A 16,004-nucleotide genomic window follows, 5' to 3' on the forward strand; every position below is an offset into this window, starting at 1 on the left:
GCTAAGTAAGGGAAGTTTTCTGTTATTTTTTTTGACTATTCTCTCTGCCTCTTTCTCTCCTTCTTCTCCTTCTGGGACTCCTATCATGTGTATATTGGTGTGCTTGATGGTGTCCCAAAGTTGCCTCTGGCTATTTTTGCTTTACTTTCTGCTCCTTAGCCTGACTCATTTCAAGTGTCTTTTTTGTCTTCAAGTTTGCTGATTCTTTCTTCTGTAAGTTCTAATCTGCCCATGAAACCCTCCTGGGCATTTTTCATTTCAGTTATTATGGTTTCAACTACAGTAATTCTGTTTGGTTCTTTTTTAAAATTCCTGTCTCTATCTTTAGGTTCTTATATTTCTCATTGTTTTCCTCATATCCATTAGTTTTTTTCTGTATTTTCTTTCATCTCTTGATCATTTTAAAGACAATTTTTATTAAAACTTTGTTTGGCATGTCACATTTTCATGTTCTTCATTGGTGTTTTCTGTATTTTTATCCTCTTCAACATGAAATCATTTCTGTCTTTTGTCTTTACTCTTTTGCTGCACACTGTACATTTTACTATGTTAAAATGTTAACTCTGGGATGTCTGTTTCTTGGTTTTATATCTAGCTGGTAATGAGACAGAAGATATTCTTGAATTTAAACCCTCCTATCAGGATCGTCTGCCAAAGGCAAATGTAGTGCTCAGAATTTTCCCTATATTTCTGGGCTTCTGTCCAGTCCTGGACTTTTGCTTGTTAGTTGTTTCGGCATTTACTTATTTACAGGGGTTTTGTTGTCCTGTCTGTTTCCAGGAGACAGACTTCCCTCTCCTGGGTATTTGAAGCTGGCAGGCCTTTACCCCAGACTGTCAGCCACTATAGTTTCTTAGACTCCTTTCCTTATCTTAAGCTCCTTTTGCCTAGAGAGCAAATTCTGGGGAAAAGGCACACCAGATAAGACCAAAAACAGGGCCAGGAATCCACAAAGAGGGCATAGACTGGCTCCAAAGTACCCTGTGGAGGGCATCAGGAGGGTGCCAAAAACTTCTCTGACTCCTTTCCAAAGCTGAGATTTCCTGGCCTGCCCAGCAAGTGCAGCCCCTTAGCTAACTATCCCCTGCAGCCCTGAGGAAGTACAGCATCTTTAGTCACCAACACCACCACCCATGTCTAGGGTGGATTGAACCAATGATTGCCACTGCCTTTGTCCAGGGCAGGGATGAAACAATGGCTACCCTCAAGGGCAGGCCCCCAAAGATCCAAATTCACTAATCTACAGCTGGGATCAGGGATCGGTTATGCCAACTCTTTTTCCTGGAGATGATTTTTATGTCCTTTTCTGTCACCAGTGATCTAGCCAGGACCTGGACCCCATGGCGACCTGCCCTGAGACTGGGGGTAGTTGCCAGTAGCCACCATGCAGAGAAAGAAATTTACTGTTCTTTACCGTACTTTATCAACCTCTTTCTCCCATTCTTCCCTGGATGTTGTAAGTAGTCTTCTGGCTTCTGGAGTTTCAAAATAGTTGTTCCAGATAGTTCTTGCCTATTTAATTGTTGTTTGAGTGAAAGAATTGATTCCTGGCACTCCCAACTCCACTATCTTCCATGGAAGTCTCCCTGAAAGCATTTTTTGGTAAGTTAATTATCTCTATTTCACTGATGAGAAAGAAACAATAGGTTGGGTAATATTTTTCGTATTTAGCATTGTTACCAAAATGGCTTAAGGCTCTTGAGATGTGATGGAATGAACGTAATTTTCATGAGGGAAGAATATATCTTTTGGGGGTCCAGAGGGCTGATTTTGGTGAACTGAATTGTATACCACAGTTTGGACACGTTTTTTGGTCTTGTTCTGCCTTTTGATGGGTATAGAACCATTGTAAATAAAATCTCTTCAAGATGCTACTTTGGTTAAAGTGTGGCCCAACTGAATCAAACTGGACTTTAATCTAGATTAATGAGTCCTTTATAAGTGGAATGAAAGTCAGATGGAGAGAAAAGCCAGGAGAGGCTTTCATGTGACAGAAAAGCCAAGGGCCAAGGATCAAGGATTGCTGGCAGCCAGTCCTAGAATGTCAAAACCTTGGAAAGAAAGCATTGCCTTGCTGGTGGTGTCTCAATTTTAAATTTCTCTTGGCCTCAAAACTGTGATTCAATAAATTCCCATTGTTAGAGCAAACCTACAGTATGGTATTTGTTTTAGCAGCTAGGAAACTAAAACAAGTAACACACAAAGTCACACAGTAGTATGTAGTGGTCTAATCTTTCTACTCTATGTTGGAACCATAAAAAAAAGACAAGTGATTGTGATAGATACTGTACAATTAATTCTCTCAATGTCCATTCCAACTGCCCTTTTTCCTTGTCTTCTTCTACTATACAGGAATGAAAGCTATAAACTCACATTCCCAGAATCCCAAGCAGCTAGCCATTACTATGTAATACGGTCCTCGTCAATGAGATGAAAGTAAAAGACAGCTGGGAATTTTGGGGAAAGCCTCTTTTTTGCTTCCACCTTTCCTCTTCTTGTTACCTGGAATGCAGATATGACGGATGACCTAAAGCATACTATCTTATGAACATACCAAAAAAGCTTGGCCCTAATATTCTTAAACTGCTAATCCAGTTTCAGCAAAAGAGAAGGGAATATTGTTCTGAATTATCCTAGAGGCTCACTTCCTGTCATCTTTTTTTTTTTTTTTTTTTTTTAGTAATGAACATGAAATGTATTTATTTGCCTAACATGCTATTTTTTTTTAAATTTTTTTATTTTTTATTGACTTTGTAATAATATTACATTAAAAATATATATGTGAGGTCCCATTCAACCCCATCCCCCCACCCCCCCTCTCCCCCCCCCAACAACACTCGTTCCCATCATCATGACACATCCATTGGATTTTGTAAGTACATCTTTGGGCACCTCTGCACCTCATATACATTGGTTCACATCATAGCCCATACTCTCCTCCATTCCATCCAGTGGGCCCTGTGAGGATTTACAATGTCCAGTGATTGCCTCTGAAGTACCATCCAGGGCAGCTCCATGTCCCAAAGACGCCTCCACCTCTCATCTCTTCCTGCCTTTCCCCATACCCTTCGTCCACTATGTCCACTTTTCCCATTCCAATGCCACCTCTTCTATGTGGACATTGGATTGGTTGTGTCCATTGCACCTCTATGTCAAGAGGAGGCTCAGATTCCACCTGGATGCTGGATGCAATCCTCCCATTTTCAGTTGTAATCACTCTAGGCTCCATGGTGTGGTGGTTGTCCTTCTTCAACTCCATCTTAGCTGAGTGTGGTAAGTCCAATAAATCAGATTGTAGGTGCTGGAGTCTGTTGAGGCTCAGGATCTGGCTATCACATTGTCAGTCCAGAGATTCAAATCCCCTAAATATATCTTAAACCCCAACATTAACTGCACCTCCAGCACATTGGCATGAAAGTCTTATGAAGGGAGATCCCATCTGAGTCCAGATTCATCACACATAAACACCATTTCCAAAGAGGGGCCATCTGCCCTGGTAGTTAACCCCATCGGCCATGACCATAACTCCCATGGGTCTCTTTAGCCCTCAAAGGAACCAATATCTGGGGGTTGTATCTGCTTTATCTGTCTCTCTGACTCTGCTCAGTTGTGCATGAGGGCAAACCTTCTGCCAGCCTCCAGACTCTTTTTTAGAAACTCGTAGCCATATAAACTCATTTCTCCTTTCCATTTCCCCCTTACTTTAGGTCAAACAGCATTTTAAAGTCATGGTATTTTATGTAGACATGGATATTCTGCTGATCCGCATTGAACCTTCCATATAAGGTCATTTTCCAGTTGCATCATCAGTTGGTAGTTGATAGTGGTCCCTCGTTGCCAGGGAGGCTCATCCCCGGGTGGCATGTCCCACGCTGGGGGGAAGGCATTGCATTTACATGCTGAGTTTGGCTTCGAGACTGGCCACATTTGAGTAACATGAAGGCTGACAGGAGGAAATTCCCAGGCACAAAGTTGTTCTAGGCCTTGTTCTTATTGTGGGTTTATCAGCTCACAAGCATAGTCATTAGCATCAGGGGCTCACTGTTGAACCCTCACTCCCTCCCGGTCCCCACCACTGTACCTGGGAGACTGTCGCTGCTCCCCTAGGGACCACGACAGAGCACCACTGGCCAACTTCCTGTCATCTTTGATGGCTCAGCAATGAGCTGGCTCAGCAGGACTGAGTTAGCTTCAATGTAGGAACCAGCAGATAGCAGAAGCTAAGCTCCAGAGGTACCTACACCCTGTTCTAAGAAAGACAATTTTCTCTACAAGAAAGCTCCAATATCACATATAGCCAGCTAGATATTCCCTGCCTCTGCTCCCTAAAATATATATAACATTACAGGGACAGGGCCTTTTCTTGGAGCAATTTCAGTGGTGCATCCAGTTCAGCTATGCTTCCTCTGCTATAGGTCAGCTTGTACGATTTTCTCCAGTAAGGCTTATTTTATATTGCACAACATAGTGCCAGTGATTTGTAAAATATACTACCCTCAAACTTATTATCTGAGAAAAATAGTAGCCCTAATTTGTTTAGAACCCTATTTGTCAGAGTTTCTGGAATTCTCAGCTGACAGAATATATAATGAATGTAAAATTTAACATTATGGATGTAGATGATAGAGTGGTAACTTAGCCTTCTAGCAAGGGTATAATGGGCTTTACCAAAGATGTCTTTAAACTAGGGGATTAAATTAGGTGGTAAATGAACAAAGATGGTGTATTAGTTTGATAAAAGCTGGGAGCAATATGGCAGAAATGAGATGGATTTTATAATGGGAATTTATTAGGTTAAAAGCTTACAGTTAAGAGGCTATGAAAATGTCCAAATGAGAGCATGATAAGAAATGTTATCTTACTAAAAGTTGGCTGCTGTTGATTCTAGACTCTTCTCATGTGGCAAGACACAATGGTGTTCTGCCAGTCTGGGTCTCTGCCTTCTCCTTCAGGAAGAAATCAGAAATCTCCTCAGGAATGCAATCAGGCATATGACTCATCTCTCCCCTCTCCTCCAGGGTTCTCTCTCAACCTCTTAGGGGTCTCCTTCCATACCTCTGTGCTCTGCCGATTCCAGTTTCTGGCCTCCAGGACCTCTCTCTCAGGCCCTCGGGGTTCCTCTGTCTCTGCTGCTTTGTTGGGTATGTTTGTGGCTTTTGCTTTCTCCAGTTTATAAAGGACTTCAGCAAGAGGACCAAGACCCAACCTGAGTCATGCTTCATTGGAGTAATCCAATCAAAGGCCCCAATTTAGTCAAATCTAATCTAATCCAATTTTATCTAGTCTAATCTAATCAAAGGGTCTCACACCCACAGAAATGGATTAGCTTCAAGGACATGATCTTTTCTCGGATTTTAAAAAAGATTCAAACTATCACAGATGGGAATAGATTAAGCTGAATAAAAGGCTGTATTTGAGAAAAAATATTCATAGACCTCAAGCTTCTCTGCAGTTCTTATGACAGATTTACTACAGACAATAATGAAATAACTGACAACTAGGTAACCTCTAGCAGTGTCTTAGAAGCCCACTAATTTTCCCTGATAGCATAAAAGTCCAAGCAGCAAGCATCTCTTTTTATCTTGCATGAATGATAACAGTAGTGTGGATTTATGGTGAAAATTCCAAAGGTAGGCTCCAGGCAGCCCTGAGCCTACCCACAAAGGTAAAACATATTCATGGTGTGTCTAAAATATGCAAAGAGCTATACATTTACTAGAGTAACAGAAATTTGTTAAGCCTTTACTAGGTAGACTTAAGAAACAAAATAACGATTCCCATTCCCAGAGAGTTCTTCTTAGTATGGGAAACATACACAGGTATTCAAGCAAACAACTTAGGGCTGGGGAGGGATAATTAACTGCAGAGGAGAGTTGGGGGTTATTGTTCACACAGGAGAGAATGCTTAATGCCAGTCTAAAAATCACACTAGACTGGATGTGGACAGAAAAGGGAGCTGGGAAGAAGAAAAGAGACAAACGAGAGAATGGTATTTTAGCAGAGAAAACCATATATCAAATACACAGAGACATACAAGAGGAGTATTTTTGGGAACTGACACAAAGTTGACTGCACCTGGAACAGGTGGAAGGTGAAACTAGAGAGGTAGGAATGGGGAGAATGCCATGGTAGACAGCTAGATTTCATTTATAGGTAATTTTTTGTTTGTTTGTTTGTTTGTTTTAAAGATTTATTTTTTATTTATTTCTCCCCCCACCTTTTCCCCCTGTTGTCTGCCCTCTGTGTCCATTCACTGTGTGTTCTTCTGTGTCTGCTTGTATTCTCATTAGGCAGCTCCAAGAACCGATCCTGGGACCTTCTGGAGTGGGAGAGAAGTGATTACTTTCTTGCACTACCTCAGCTCCTCTGTTCTGCTATGTCTTCTTATTTTCTCTCCTCTGTATGTCTGGTTGCATCATCTTGCTTCGCCAGCTCTCCACGTCAGCCGGCACTCCTGCACGGGGTGGTTATTCCCACGTGAGGCAGCATTCCCATGCGGGGCGGCTCTCCTGTGCAGGGCAGCATGCCCGCATGGGCTGGCACTCTGCGTGGATCAGCTTTGCCCTCACCAGGAGGCCCTGGGCATCAAACCCTGGACCTCCTATATGGTACGGGAGCCGAATTGGTTGAGCCATACCCGTTTCCCAATAATGGGGGTTTTAAAGCAACACTAGTAAGGATAGATTCAATGACCAAAAGCAGTGAGGAAAGAAAAGTTGAGGTAAATCAAGAACTTTCATGTATGTACCAGCTATTATGACCACTGTTTGTCACTTTAAATATATTTCCCCAAATCCTCACAACAACCCAGTAAGACTGATATTAGCTTTCCACTTCCCTAGGAAAAATACTAAAAATTCAGGAATATTAAGTATCTTGACCAAGAGTATAAAATCAGTATATAGTTAAGCCAGGATTTTTAAGTTTCTTAATCATAAAAATAATAGTTAACATTAATTGAACTCTTACAATGTGCCATGTGCTCTACTGGTGTTAGAAACTTCACAGTGAATGAAACAGACAAAAATCCTTGTCCTTGTGAAACTTATAGGTTGTCATCATGGGGATCAATGAAATCCCCAAGGAAATAGTATATGCAATGAGAATAAAGAAAGCAGAGGTGGTCATTCTGAGGCATATAAACTATGAGGAGCAGTGCGTAAAAGAGTCAGAGAATCTGAATTCATTTTAGTAAATCCAAAGTAAAAAAACTGCAAATCTATAAAACACAAATGGTAAATGAAAACAATTGTGGTGTCTTGCAATAGTTCTTTTTTTCCCTTGAAATAGCTCTTAATCCCTATATTTATAATAACTTCCTGAATCTTAATCCCAGTGGCTGAAAATCCAAATGAAATAAGGCAAAGGAAATGTGTTAGGGGGAGGGATTCAAATAGGAAAAATGAGATTTACAGAGTATTAGGCACTTTTATTTAGAACACCTAATTTAAAAAATGTTTTTGAATCTCACAGTATACTAGTTTTGTATTCGTTTATACACACACAAAGATACCTTATTTAATAGGTTTTATAAGGTATAAAAATCACTAACAAGGGGTATAAATTCTTTCTCAACCTAGGGAAATCTATTAAAAACAAAAATTTTAATTATTTAAAACATTATACTAGGGGAAAGTGAACACACATTGTTAATAAACATGGATGAAAAGCTGTAAATATTAGCTCAATCAACATAACTCCGTTCTAGTAAAGGACTGCTGTGAAAACACAGAAAACAACTTGGGAATAGTGGGCAGTGTTTAAAAAAAAGTATAGTGTTTTTCCCTAACCAAGTGGGAAAAATAAAGACTGACACCTAACTCACATTGCTCCATTGGTATAGACAGTATCACTTCCTTCCACATACTGCACCTGAGCTGGGTAGACATGTTGAACTTGCTGCACAGTCTGTACCTGCTGTACCTGAAAAACAAATATTAGAATCTCGGTGAGAGATAGATATGGTAGAAAAAATATACATTGTTAGATTCACTCTAGTTCATTGTTGAACATGAGTTTGGCTTCTAATGAAGACTATGAAATTCACAGTAATTTCAAGATAAGTTCAGTTTGAGCCCAGGTCAACCATAGCATTCACACTGAACATTTTGAATTCTACAACTTTTTGAATTCTGTAATTCTGCAGGTATGGAGATATATATGTGTGTGTGTATATATATACGCTTAAAATATCTAGGTGTAAAGTTCTAAAAGGTCCTCACTATTTTGATGATTTAGCTAATTCAATTTTCCTGGTTGCTTACAGCTAAATTTATTTTTAAAAGTAAAAACATTCTACAATAGAAAATTTAAAAAATATACAAACATAGAAAAAAACACTAAAATAAACTCCTGTACTCACATCCTCCAAGTTCAATAATTGTCACTAGATGTCCCCCTGAACTCCATCATCAGATTATTTTAAGGCAATCTCAGAGATTCTATCATTTCAACAGGAAATATTTCAATTTGTTGTTTTCTAAGAGATGAATATTTTTAGCATGAAGCAACACCAATAGCACCTATAAAACATCAACAATTCCTTGATATATAAAATCCAGTCATTGTTCAAATGTCCCTGATTATCCTAATGTCTTCTTACAGATGGTTTGTTTGAGTCAGGATCCAAATTATACATTTTTTATTTGGTTCATAATGTCACCATTAATCTGTAACAGCTCTTTTGTCCTTTGTATTTCTTACCTATTTACTGAAGAAAATGGGTCATTTGTCTTGTAGAATTTCTTGTATTTTAAAGCTTTGTTTATTTATTTCTCCCCACCTATGGTTTGCACTTGCTGTGTCTGTCTTCCTTGTTTCTTTAGGAGGCACCGGAAACTGAACCTGGGACCTCCAGTGTGGGAGGGAGGTACCTAATTGCTTGAGCCACCTCTGCTCCCTGCTTTGTTTTGTCACCCATTATGTTTTCCTCCCTGTGTCTCTTGGTGTGTCATCTTGTTGCGTCAGCTCACTGTCTTCTTTATGAGGCAACAGGAACTGAACCAGGGATCTCCCATTGGTAGGTGGGAGTTCAATTGCTTGAGTAACATCGGCTTCCCAAATTTCTTATATTTTAAATTTGGCTGATCTCATTCCTGAGATGTTATTTAGTATGTTCCTTTAGCCCCTGAATGTCCTATAAACTGTGGTTTTATCTAGGGGCTTGAACAGGTTCAGTTTTTTAACAAGAAAACTTCATAGAGATGCTGTGTACTTCCTGCTGCATCAGATCAGTTGGCACACAACTGGTTGTCACTTTTATTGGCAATGCTAATTTTGATCAGGGGAGTCAGGTGTTGTCAGTCAAATCCACCTATTATAATGTTCTCTCTATCAGCATTTCACCTGAGGCTATTAGTGGATATTGATAATCATTACACACAGATATTATTTCAATCAGAGGTTGCAAAACTGTGTTCATTTAATTCTATCATTCCTTCTTCATTTATAAATGGACTTCTATAAAGATGAAATCTCTCTAATTGCTATGATACTTTGAAATAAGGCTCATAAAGGAAAAGCAGGGTGAACCCTTAGTTCTTTTATTTACCAGTGCTCAGAATAAACAGTTTATACCTTAGTACCCACCAACGGTGACCAATCTGGTTTGTTTTGTTTTGTTTTGTTTTAATACACTAAGTTTTGTCTCACAACATATTCGATCTATTTCTATCCTAAAAGCAGTTCTTTTTTCTTTTCATCCTAAAATTGCCCTATCTTTGGTCAATGGGAGTCCCTTCAAATTGATCCTTAACATCTTCTGACACAACAGTAATCTTTCTCAGCTCCCCTCGTTTTGGTTATGAAAGACTTAACTCAAACATTTCCTGCCCCATTACTGGAATCTACCATTTCTGCAGTTCTGGCTCTTCTTAATGGAGAATGGGATGCAAAAACTACAATCTGGGCACTACATATGCTCACTACCAGATAGAAACTGATATTTCTAGGTCATTTCACTGCATAGAGCTAGAAAACAAAATGTTTTGAAAGAGAAAAAGATCAACTCATACTGATATTTACAAATAATGTTTAGGATGATAAGTATTTTTATCTAACTTTGATACACATTTATATGTCTTTTTTGTTATGATAAATATTTTGGTTCCTGGAGAGTTTAACATAAGTACTTGCTTTATCTTAAAATGTACAATAGTTTCAAAATAACATTATTCCTAGTAATACGATTACTAAATACTATTTAATATTTCCTTCTAGTTTTTCCCTTAAGATATATGCCTGAAGGATGTATAATTTTATTACCATGCATTATCACTTGAAACAAGCCACCAAACTGATACACAGATTAATTTGTATCATTTGTTTTCAATTTTTATAAATTGCTGAATTTATTTCATTTTGATTTAATTTTGCATCATGATTATGTAAAACATCCACATGGTTCCAAAGACAAAACTATAAAACAAGAAACATATTTGGATAGAAAGTCTTGCTTCATGACTTTCACCTATGCTATATTCGCTCCCTGCCCTTTAGATAACCATTTTCACGAATTTTTGGTTTACCCTTCTAGTATTTTTTTTCCTTTTGTATCTATTTGGAAATACATGCAAATATGTGTGTATGTATATATGTTTATATATATGTATAGTTACAAACACACATATAAATTTACACATGTTCACATGCAGCTCATTCTGAGATTTAAAAACACTAGTATACTATATTCAAACTTGCTTTTTTAATTTAACATTATATAGTGGGGATCTCTCCATTGTAGCACATGTGGCATAAAATTAAAAATGAATAAATTTCTTTTTACTTAGGATGATGGAAAACTTTCTTATGCTATGAAATTCAGAAGTGATAAAAGATTTTCTCGTTAAAATCATTAACAAAACAATAAAATATAATAAATTAACTTTTAAATTTTCAGGAAAACTACCAGCCCTACATAAAAAAAGGTCTGAACACACACATATAAAACACACAAACACATTCCAGAATAACTAAAGAACTAAAAAAAAAAAAAAAAAAAAGGAAAGAATGACATAAAACCATATAAATATTAACAAGACTGGAATGTGGAAAGCCTTCCTAAAAACAGTTCATAATTGGGACACCATAAAACTCAGCCAGATTTGAAAATGAAAAGTATCTTTAGGAGTAATGACACCATAACCAAAAATAAAAGGCAGTAAGTCTACTGTGGTAAACAGTTTGCAATATATGTAATAAAAAGTTAGTACATTAAATATATAAATCAACAAGAAGAGAATGAAAACACAATAGAAAATGAATAACATATATTAATAGGCAGTTCAGAAAATTACAATTACAAATGAAATCACAAACATAGATTTTAAAAGATCAACATCAAGAGGAATAAAAGAACTACAAATTAAAAGCAATAAAATGTGGTATATACACACAATGGAATACTACTCGGCTGTAAGAACAAATACACTACAAACACATGTGATAACATGGATGAATCTTGAGAACCTTATGTTGAGTGAAGCAACCCAGGCACTGAAGGACAAATACTACATGACCTCAATGATATGAAATAAGCAACCTGCCTCAGAGAGCTAGAGACGAAAAGAGGCTTACAGGAAATCGGGGGGTGGAGGAAGGATGTGAGCCGACGTCTGCAGGGGTGGAATCTATGATGAGCTGGCGGTAAGTATGAGCACAAAGAAGGGACAAAATGGGGGCAAGGGTTTGCCTTCAGGTGGGGCTTTGTGGGTTTGAGGGGGGCTAGGGATGGGCGGAGGGGTAATATTGTCCAAAAATTGGGGGAAGGGAGGGGCAACATACGAACATAGGAGAGTGTCAGGTGTTCGTTGAGAGTAAAATGTTGAGAAAATCGTATCAACATATAATTAGGAGGGGTACCTGTTTAGGATGCTCAGGGGGGATGGTCTGATGCAGGACGGACTCCAGGGGAATAGCTGAAGGCTCATTTTGCCAGGGTGGGTTGTACCATTGGGTAGAGACCCAAGAAGTGAGAGTTGGGGTGGACCCACATCCTGGGGAGGACTAATGCCATCAGATAGAGAGAACTGTAGCTCTCGTGAGAAAGGGTGGCTCCCAGGGCATTAGGGCAGTTGAGAAAGTCAGGCCCTGAACACTGCTGCAAGTATCTCTGGACGTGGCTTCTCGGGAAATGGAGATTGGCTGACGCTGTGGGCCCCAAGGGGAGGGGAAAATGGATGTTGAATGGATGGAACCAAGGTAAATGTGGGGGCAAGAGAGGAGTTTTGCGAGAGTACACGAGGATGAATATAGAACATGTAATATTACACCAAAAACATATAGGGGACGACAGACTAATAATGTAAACCATAACGCAAAACAAAGGATAACTAAAAAATTTAGAAAACTGTACATCCTAAAGTATGGACCACATTGCAAGCACAGATGTCACCTTGTTTGAAAGCTATTGTTTTGGAATCTGTACATCAGTTTCAGGAAATATGATATGAATAAGTTAAAGGATTATCGCTGTGGAAGGGAAAAGGTTTTATGGTGGATCTGTGGGAGTACTGTATATTGTATATATGAATTACTGTGATCTAAGACTCTTCTGAAGAGAAGCTCAATAATTTAAAAAAAAAGGAAAAGAAAAAGATAGGATGTAGAAATTTTTCCAAATCAATATGTACTCTAGATCTAACCTTTAAACTCATCGCTATATTCCATTTTACTAGTAAGGGAAACTGACATTATACTGGGATTCACTTTACAGGAAGTTTTGGATCACAGAGTGGTTTAACAATGGCGGCAGAGGAATATTGATATGGGATGTTATTGACAGGCTATATATGGTTGACAGGGAGTTATACAGGGCACATGTCCAGGGTACATGGTAATGTTTAGATATACTAATAGTGGAAACAATTAAAAACAACAACTGGGGGGGTACTAGGTTACTGGCCAGGGGGTCTCTGTCATGGTCCCTGGGGGAGCAGCAGCAGTCCCCCAGGTACAACGGTAAGAACCAGGAAGGAATGAGGGCCCAACAGTGGGCTCCTGATACTAATAGCTATGCTTGTGAACCTATACACCTGCAATAAGAATAAGGCCTAGAGTAGCATTGTGCCTGGGAGTTTCCTCCTGACAGCCTTCATGTTACTCAAATGTGGCCACTCTCAAAGCCAAACTCAGCATATAGATGCAGTGCATTCCCCCCAGCATGGGACATGACACCCGGGGATGAGCCTCCCTGGCACCGAGGGATCACTATCACATACCAGCTGAAGATGCAACTAGAACTTGAATTAAAGGTTCAATGCGGATCAGCAGAATATCCCTGTCTACATATAATAACATGACTTCAAAATGCTGCTTGACCTAATGTAAGGGGGAAATGGAAAGGAGAAATTAGTTTATAAGGCTACGAGTCTCTAAAAAAGAGTCTGGAGGTTGTTAGAAGGAATGCCCTTATGCACAACTGAGCAGAGTCTAAGAGACAGATAAAGTAGATACAGCCCCAGGTATTGGTTCTTTTGAGGGATAAAGAGACCCACGGGTTCTATGGCCATGGCAGATGGGGTTCACTGCCATGGCAGATGGCCCTTCTTTGGAGCTGGTGTTTCTGCGTGATGGAACTGGACTCAGAGGGGATCTCTTTTTACAAGACTTGCATACTACTTTACTGGAATTGTAGTTGGTGCTGGGGTTTAAGATATATTTAGGGGATTTGAATTTCTGGACTGACAATATGATACCCAGGCCCAGAGCCTCAACAGACTTCAGCTCCTACACTCTGATTTATTGGACTTACCCCGCTCAGCTAACATGGAGTTGAAGAAGGTCAACCACCACACCATGGAGCCTAGAGTGTCTACAACTGAAAGCAGGAGGAGTGCATCCAGTATCCATGTGGAATCTAAGCCCCCACTTGACATAGATGTGTAATGGACACAACCAATCCAATGTCCACAGAGGAAATGTGGCATGGGTGTGGGAAGGGTGGCCATGGTGGCTGCTGGGTGCAGGGAAGGAAGAGATGAGATGGGGAGGCGTTTTCGGGACGTGGAGTTGTCCTGGATGGTGCTTCACGGTCAATTACGGGACATTGTAGATCCCCCCAGGGCCCACTGGATGGAACGTGGGAGAGTGTGGGCTATGATGTGGACCATTGACTATGGGGTGCAGTGATGCTCAGAAATGTACTTACCAGGTGCAATGGATGTGTCATGATGATGGGAGAGAGTGTTGCTGTGGGGGGAGTGGGGAGTGGGGGTGGTGGGGTTGAATGGGACCTCATATTTTTTGAATGTAATATTTTAAAAAATAATAAAAAAAAAAAAAAGAGGAAGAGGGAGGCTGAACCCTTGCAGATGTCAGTAGTCATCTTGCTGCAACATGTGGTTACAGACTTTGGTGAGGGAAATAACTCTCTCTTTATGACCCTAACTGTAAGCTTCCACCACAAATAAATACCCTTTATAGAAGCCAACAGATTTGCTGGTACTTTGCATCAGCATCCCTTTGACTGACTAATACAAGGTTCCATCCATCAAATATAAACGGAACAATTTTTGTGAGTCTGTCTGCCATTCAAAAGCCAAAAGGCCAAACTATTGTTTTCCATTAGACTAAACATTTGTTTAAAAAAAAAACCTTCATACCTAGATCTATATCTAAGTTGGCAACTATTTCTGAATATCATTTTTAGGTACTTAAAAGACATACATTTCTATTTTACAAATTTGCATTTTTCTTTTCATTTTTTACTATAAGGTCTAAGTGACCAAAGCAAGAAAAATGGGTTCCTTGCATTAAAAATACAACTTTATGATATATCCTGATAGCAAAAATATTGTGAATATATCTTATTTTGTTAACGAATTGACAAGAAATCAAACTCATGGCAGCTGAGCTGAAAGCCCTTGTTGCCCACAGTGTGGGTTGACTAGAAGTTCGCCCATCCACTCACAGCTGATGCGGACTGCTCCCTGCTCAGGGGGCAGGCACCCTAGTGAGAAGGTGGGGAAAGCCTTTCTAATCTCTCTTTCTGCATTAAGGCCTAGGGTTTGGAGTTGGTGTGGGGATAACCATTGAATGCAGTACCAGCTCTGTGCCAAGGAGTCATTTGTTCCCAAAGTCAGATTGAGAGTGTGGATTAGTCACTGTACACTTTACAAATCTCTGAATCAACTTTTTTCCTACAAATCAAGAGAATGTGCTCCTGTGGGAAAATCATTCTACATTAAAGAATGAAAGTTCATCTAAGTGTATGTTTTTCTTGATACTTCTAATATATCTTTAACTATGAGTTGTAAAATTATAATTAGTTTAGCAACCAGTGATAATTTTTCCATTTAGCATTCCAAACAGGATCATTTAACAGGACTTTAATCTATAACTAGAACACTTCTATGTACAAAATAAAATACCTCTTCCCTGTTGTTTTAAACATGTTTAAATGCTTGAATGTGTGTATCTTTATCTAAATAGATATATCTGTATCCATATATAATTATTTGAATTCATTTGAATTTGAAGGTATTGCACTATTCACATCTTAAGTAGAATTTTAACCAAGGAATTGTTATTCTAACAGATTATACAATTGTTCCTCAAACATATAGAATAGAAATTAAATGGAATAAGTTTTGGGAAGGAGGATTTCACTTACATAATATTTAGAACTTATTACTGAAATGCCCATATAATTTTTAATAAAATGATTCTTTACCTTGAAAAAAAAAAAAAGTAAATACTTTTTGCTCTTCATAGAGTTGCAAATATTACAAAAGGAATTCTATTAATTGTTGCAAAAACTTTAAGAAAATAAGTATCCTCACACAATATTTGGAGTAATATAAGTATATATAAAAGATTTTTAAACAGGCAATTAAAAAGGGACATATCTTGACACTTTTGCAAGTCTCTTTTACAGAAAACTTCATCATTTGAACAGAGTTGTCATATAATATGGTAAATTATGAGGTCTTGGTTCTGGAGAAGTACAACAGAACTTATTCTCAAAACTATCTGGAGTTGCCTAAAGGACTGACAGAGGGCATTTG

At 38.8% G+C, this 16,004-nt stretch overlaps 1 protein-coding gene across 17 annotated transcripts in view; it reads right to left on the minus strand.

Moving 5' to 3' along the window:
• Positions 1-16,004, minus strand: part of RFX3 (regulatory factor X3) — a 345,069-nt gene that overhangs the window by 135,491 nt on the left and 193,574 nt on the right. For all 17 annotated transcript variants that reach the window (XM_058301791.2, XM_058301786.2, XM_058301783.2 and 14 more), the window contains one exon: positions 7,826-7,923. In XM_058301791.2, coding sequence (XP_058157774.1) covers positions 7,826-7,923 — 98 coding nt within the window. The remainder of the gene's footprint in view (positions 1-7,825; positions 7,924-16,004) is intronic.

This window comes from Dasypus novemcinctus, chromosome 8 (genome assembly GCF_030445035.2).
Source record: "Dasypus novemcinctus isolate mDasNov1 chromosome 8, mDasNov1.1.hap2, whole genome shotgun sequence".
Classification (NCBI taxonomy): Eukaryota; Metazoa; Chordata; class Mammalia; order Cingulata; family Dasypodidae; genus Dasypus; species Dasypus novemcinctus.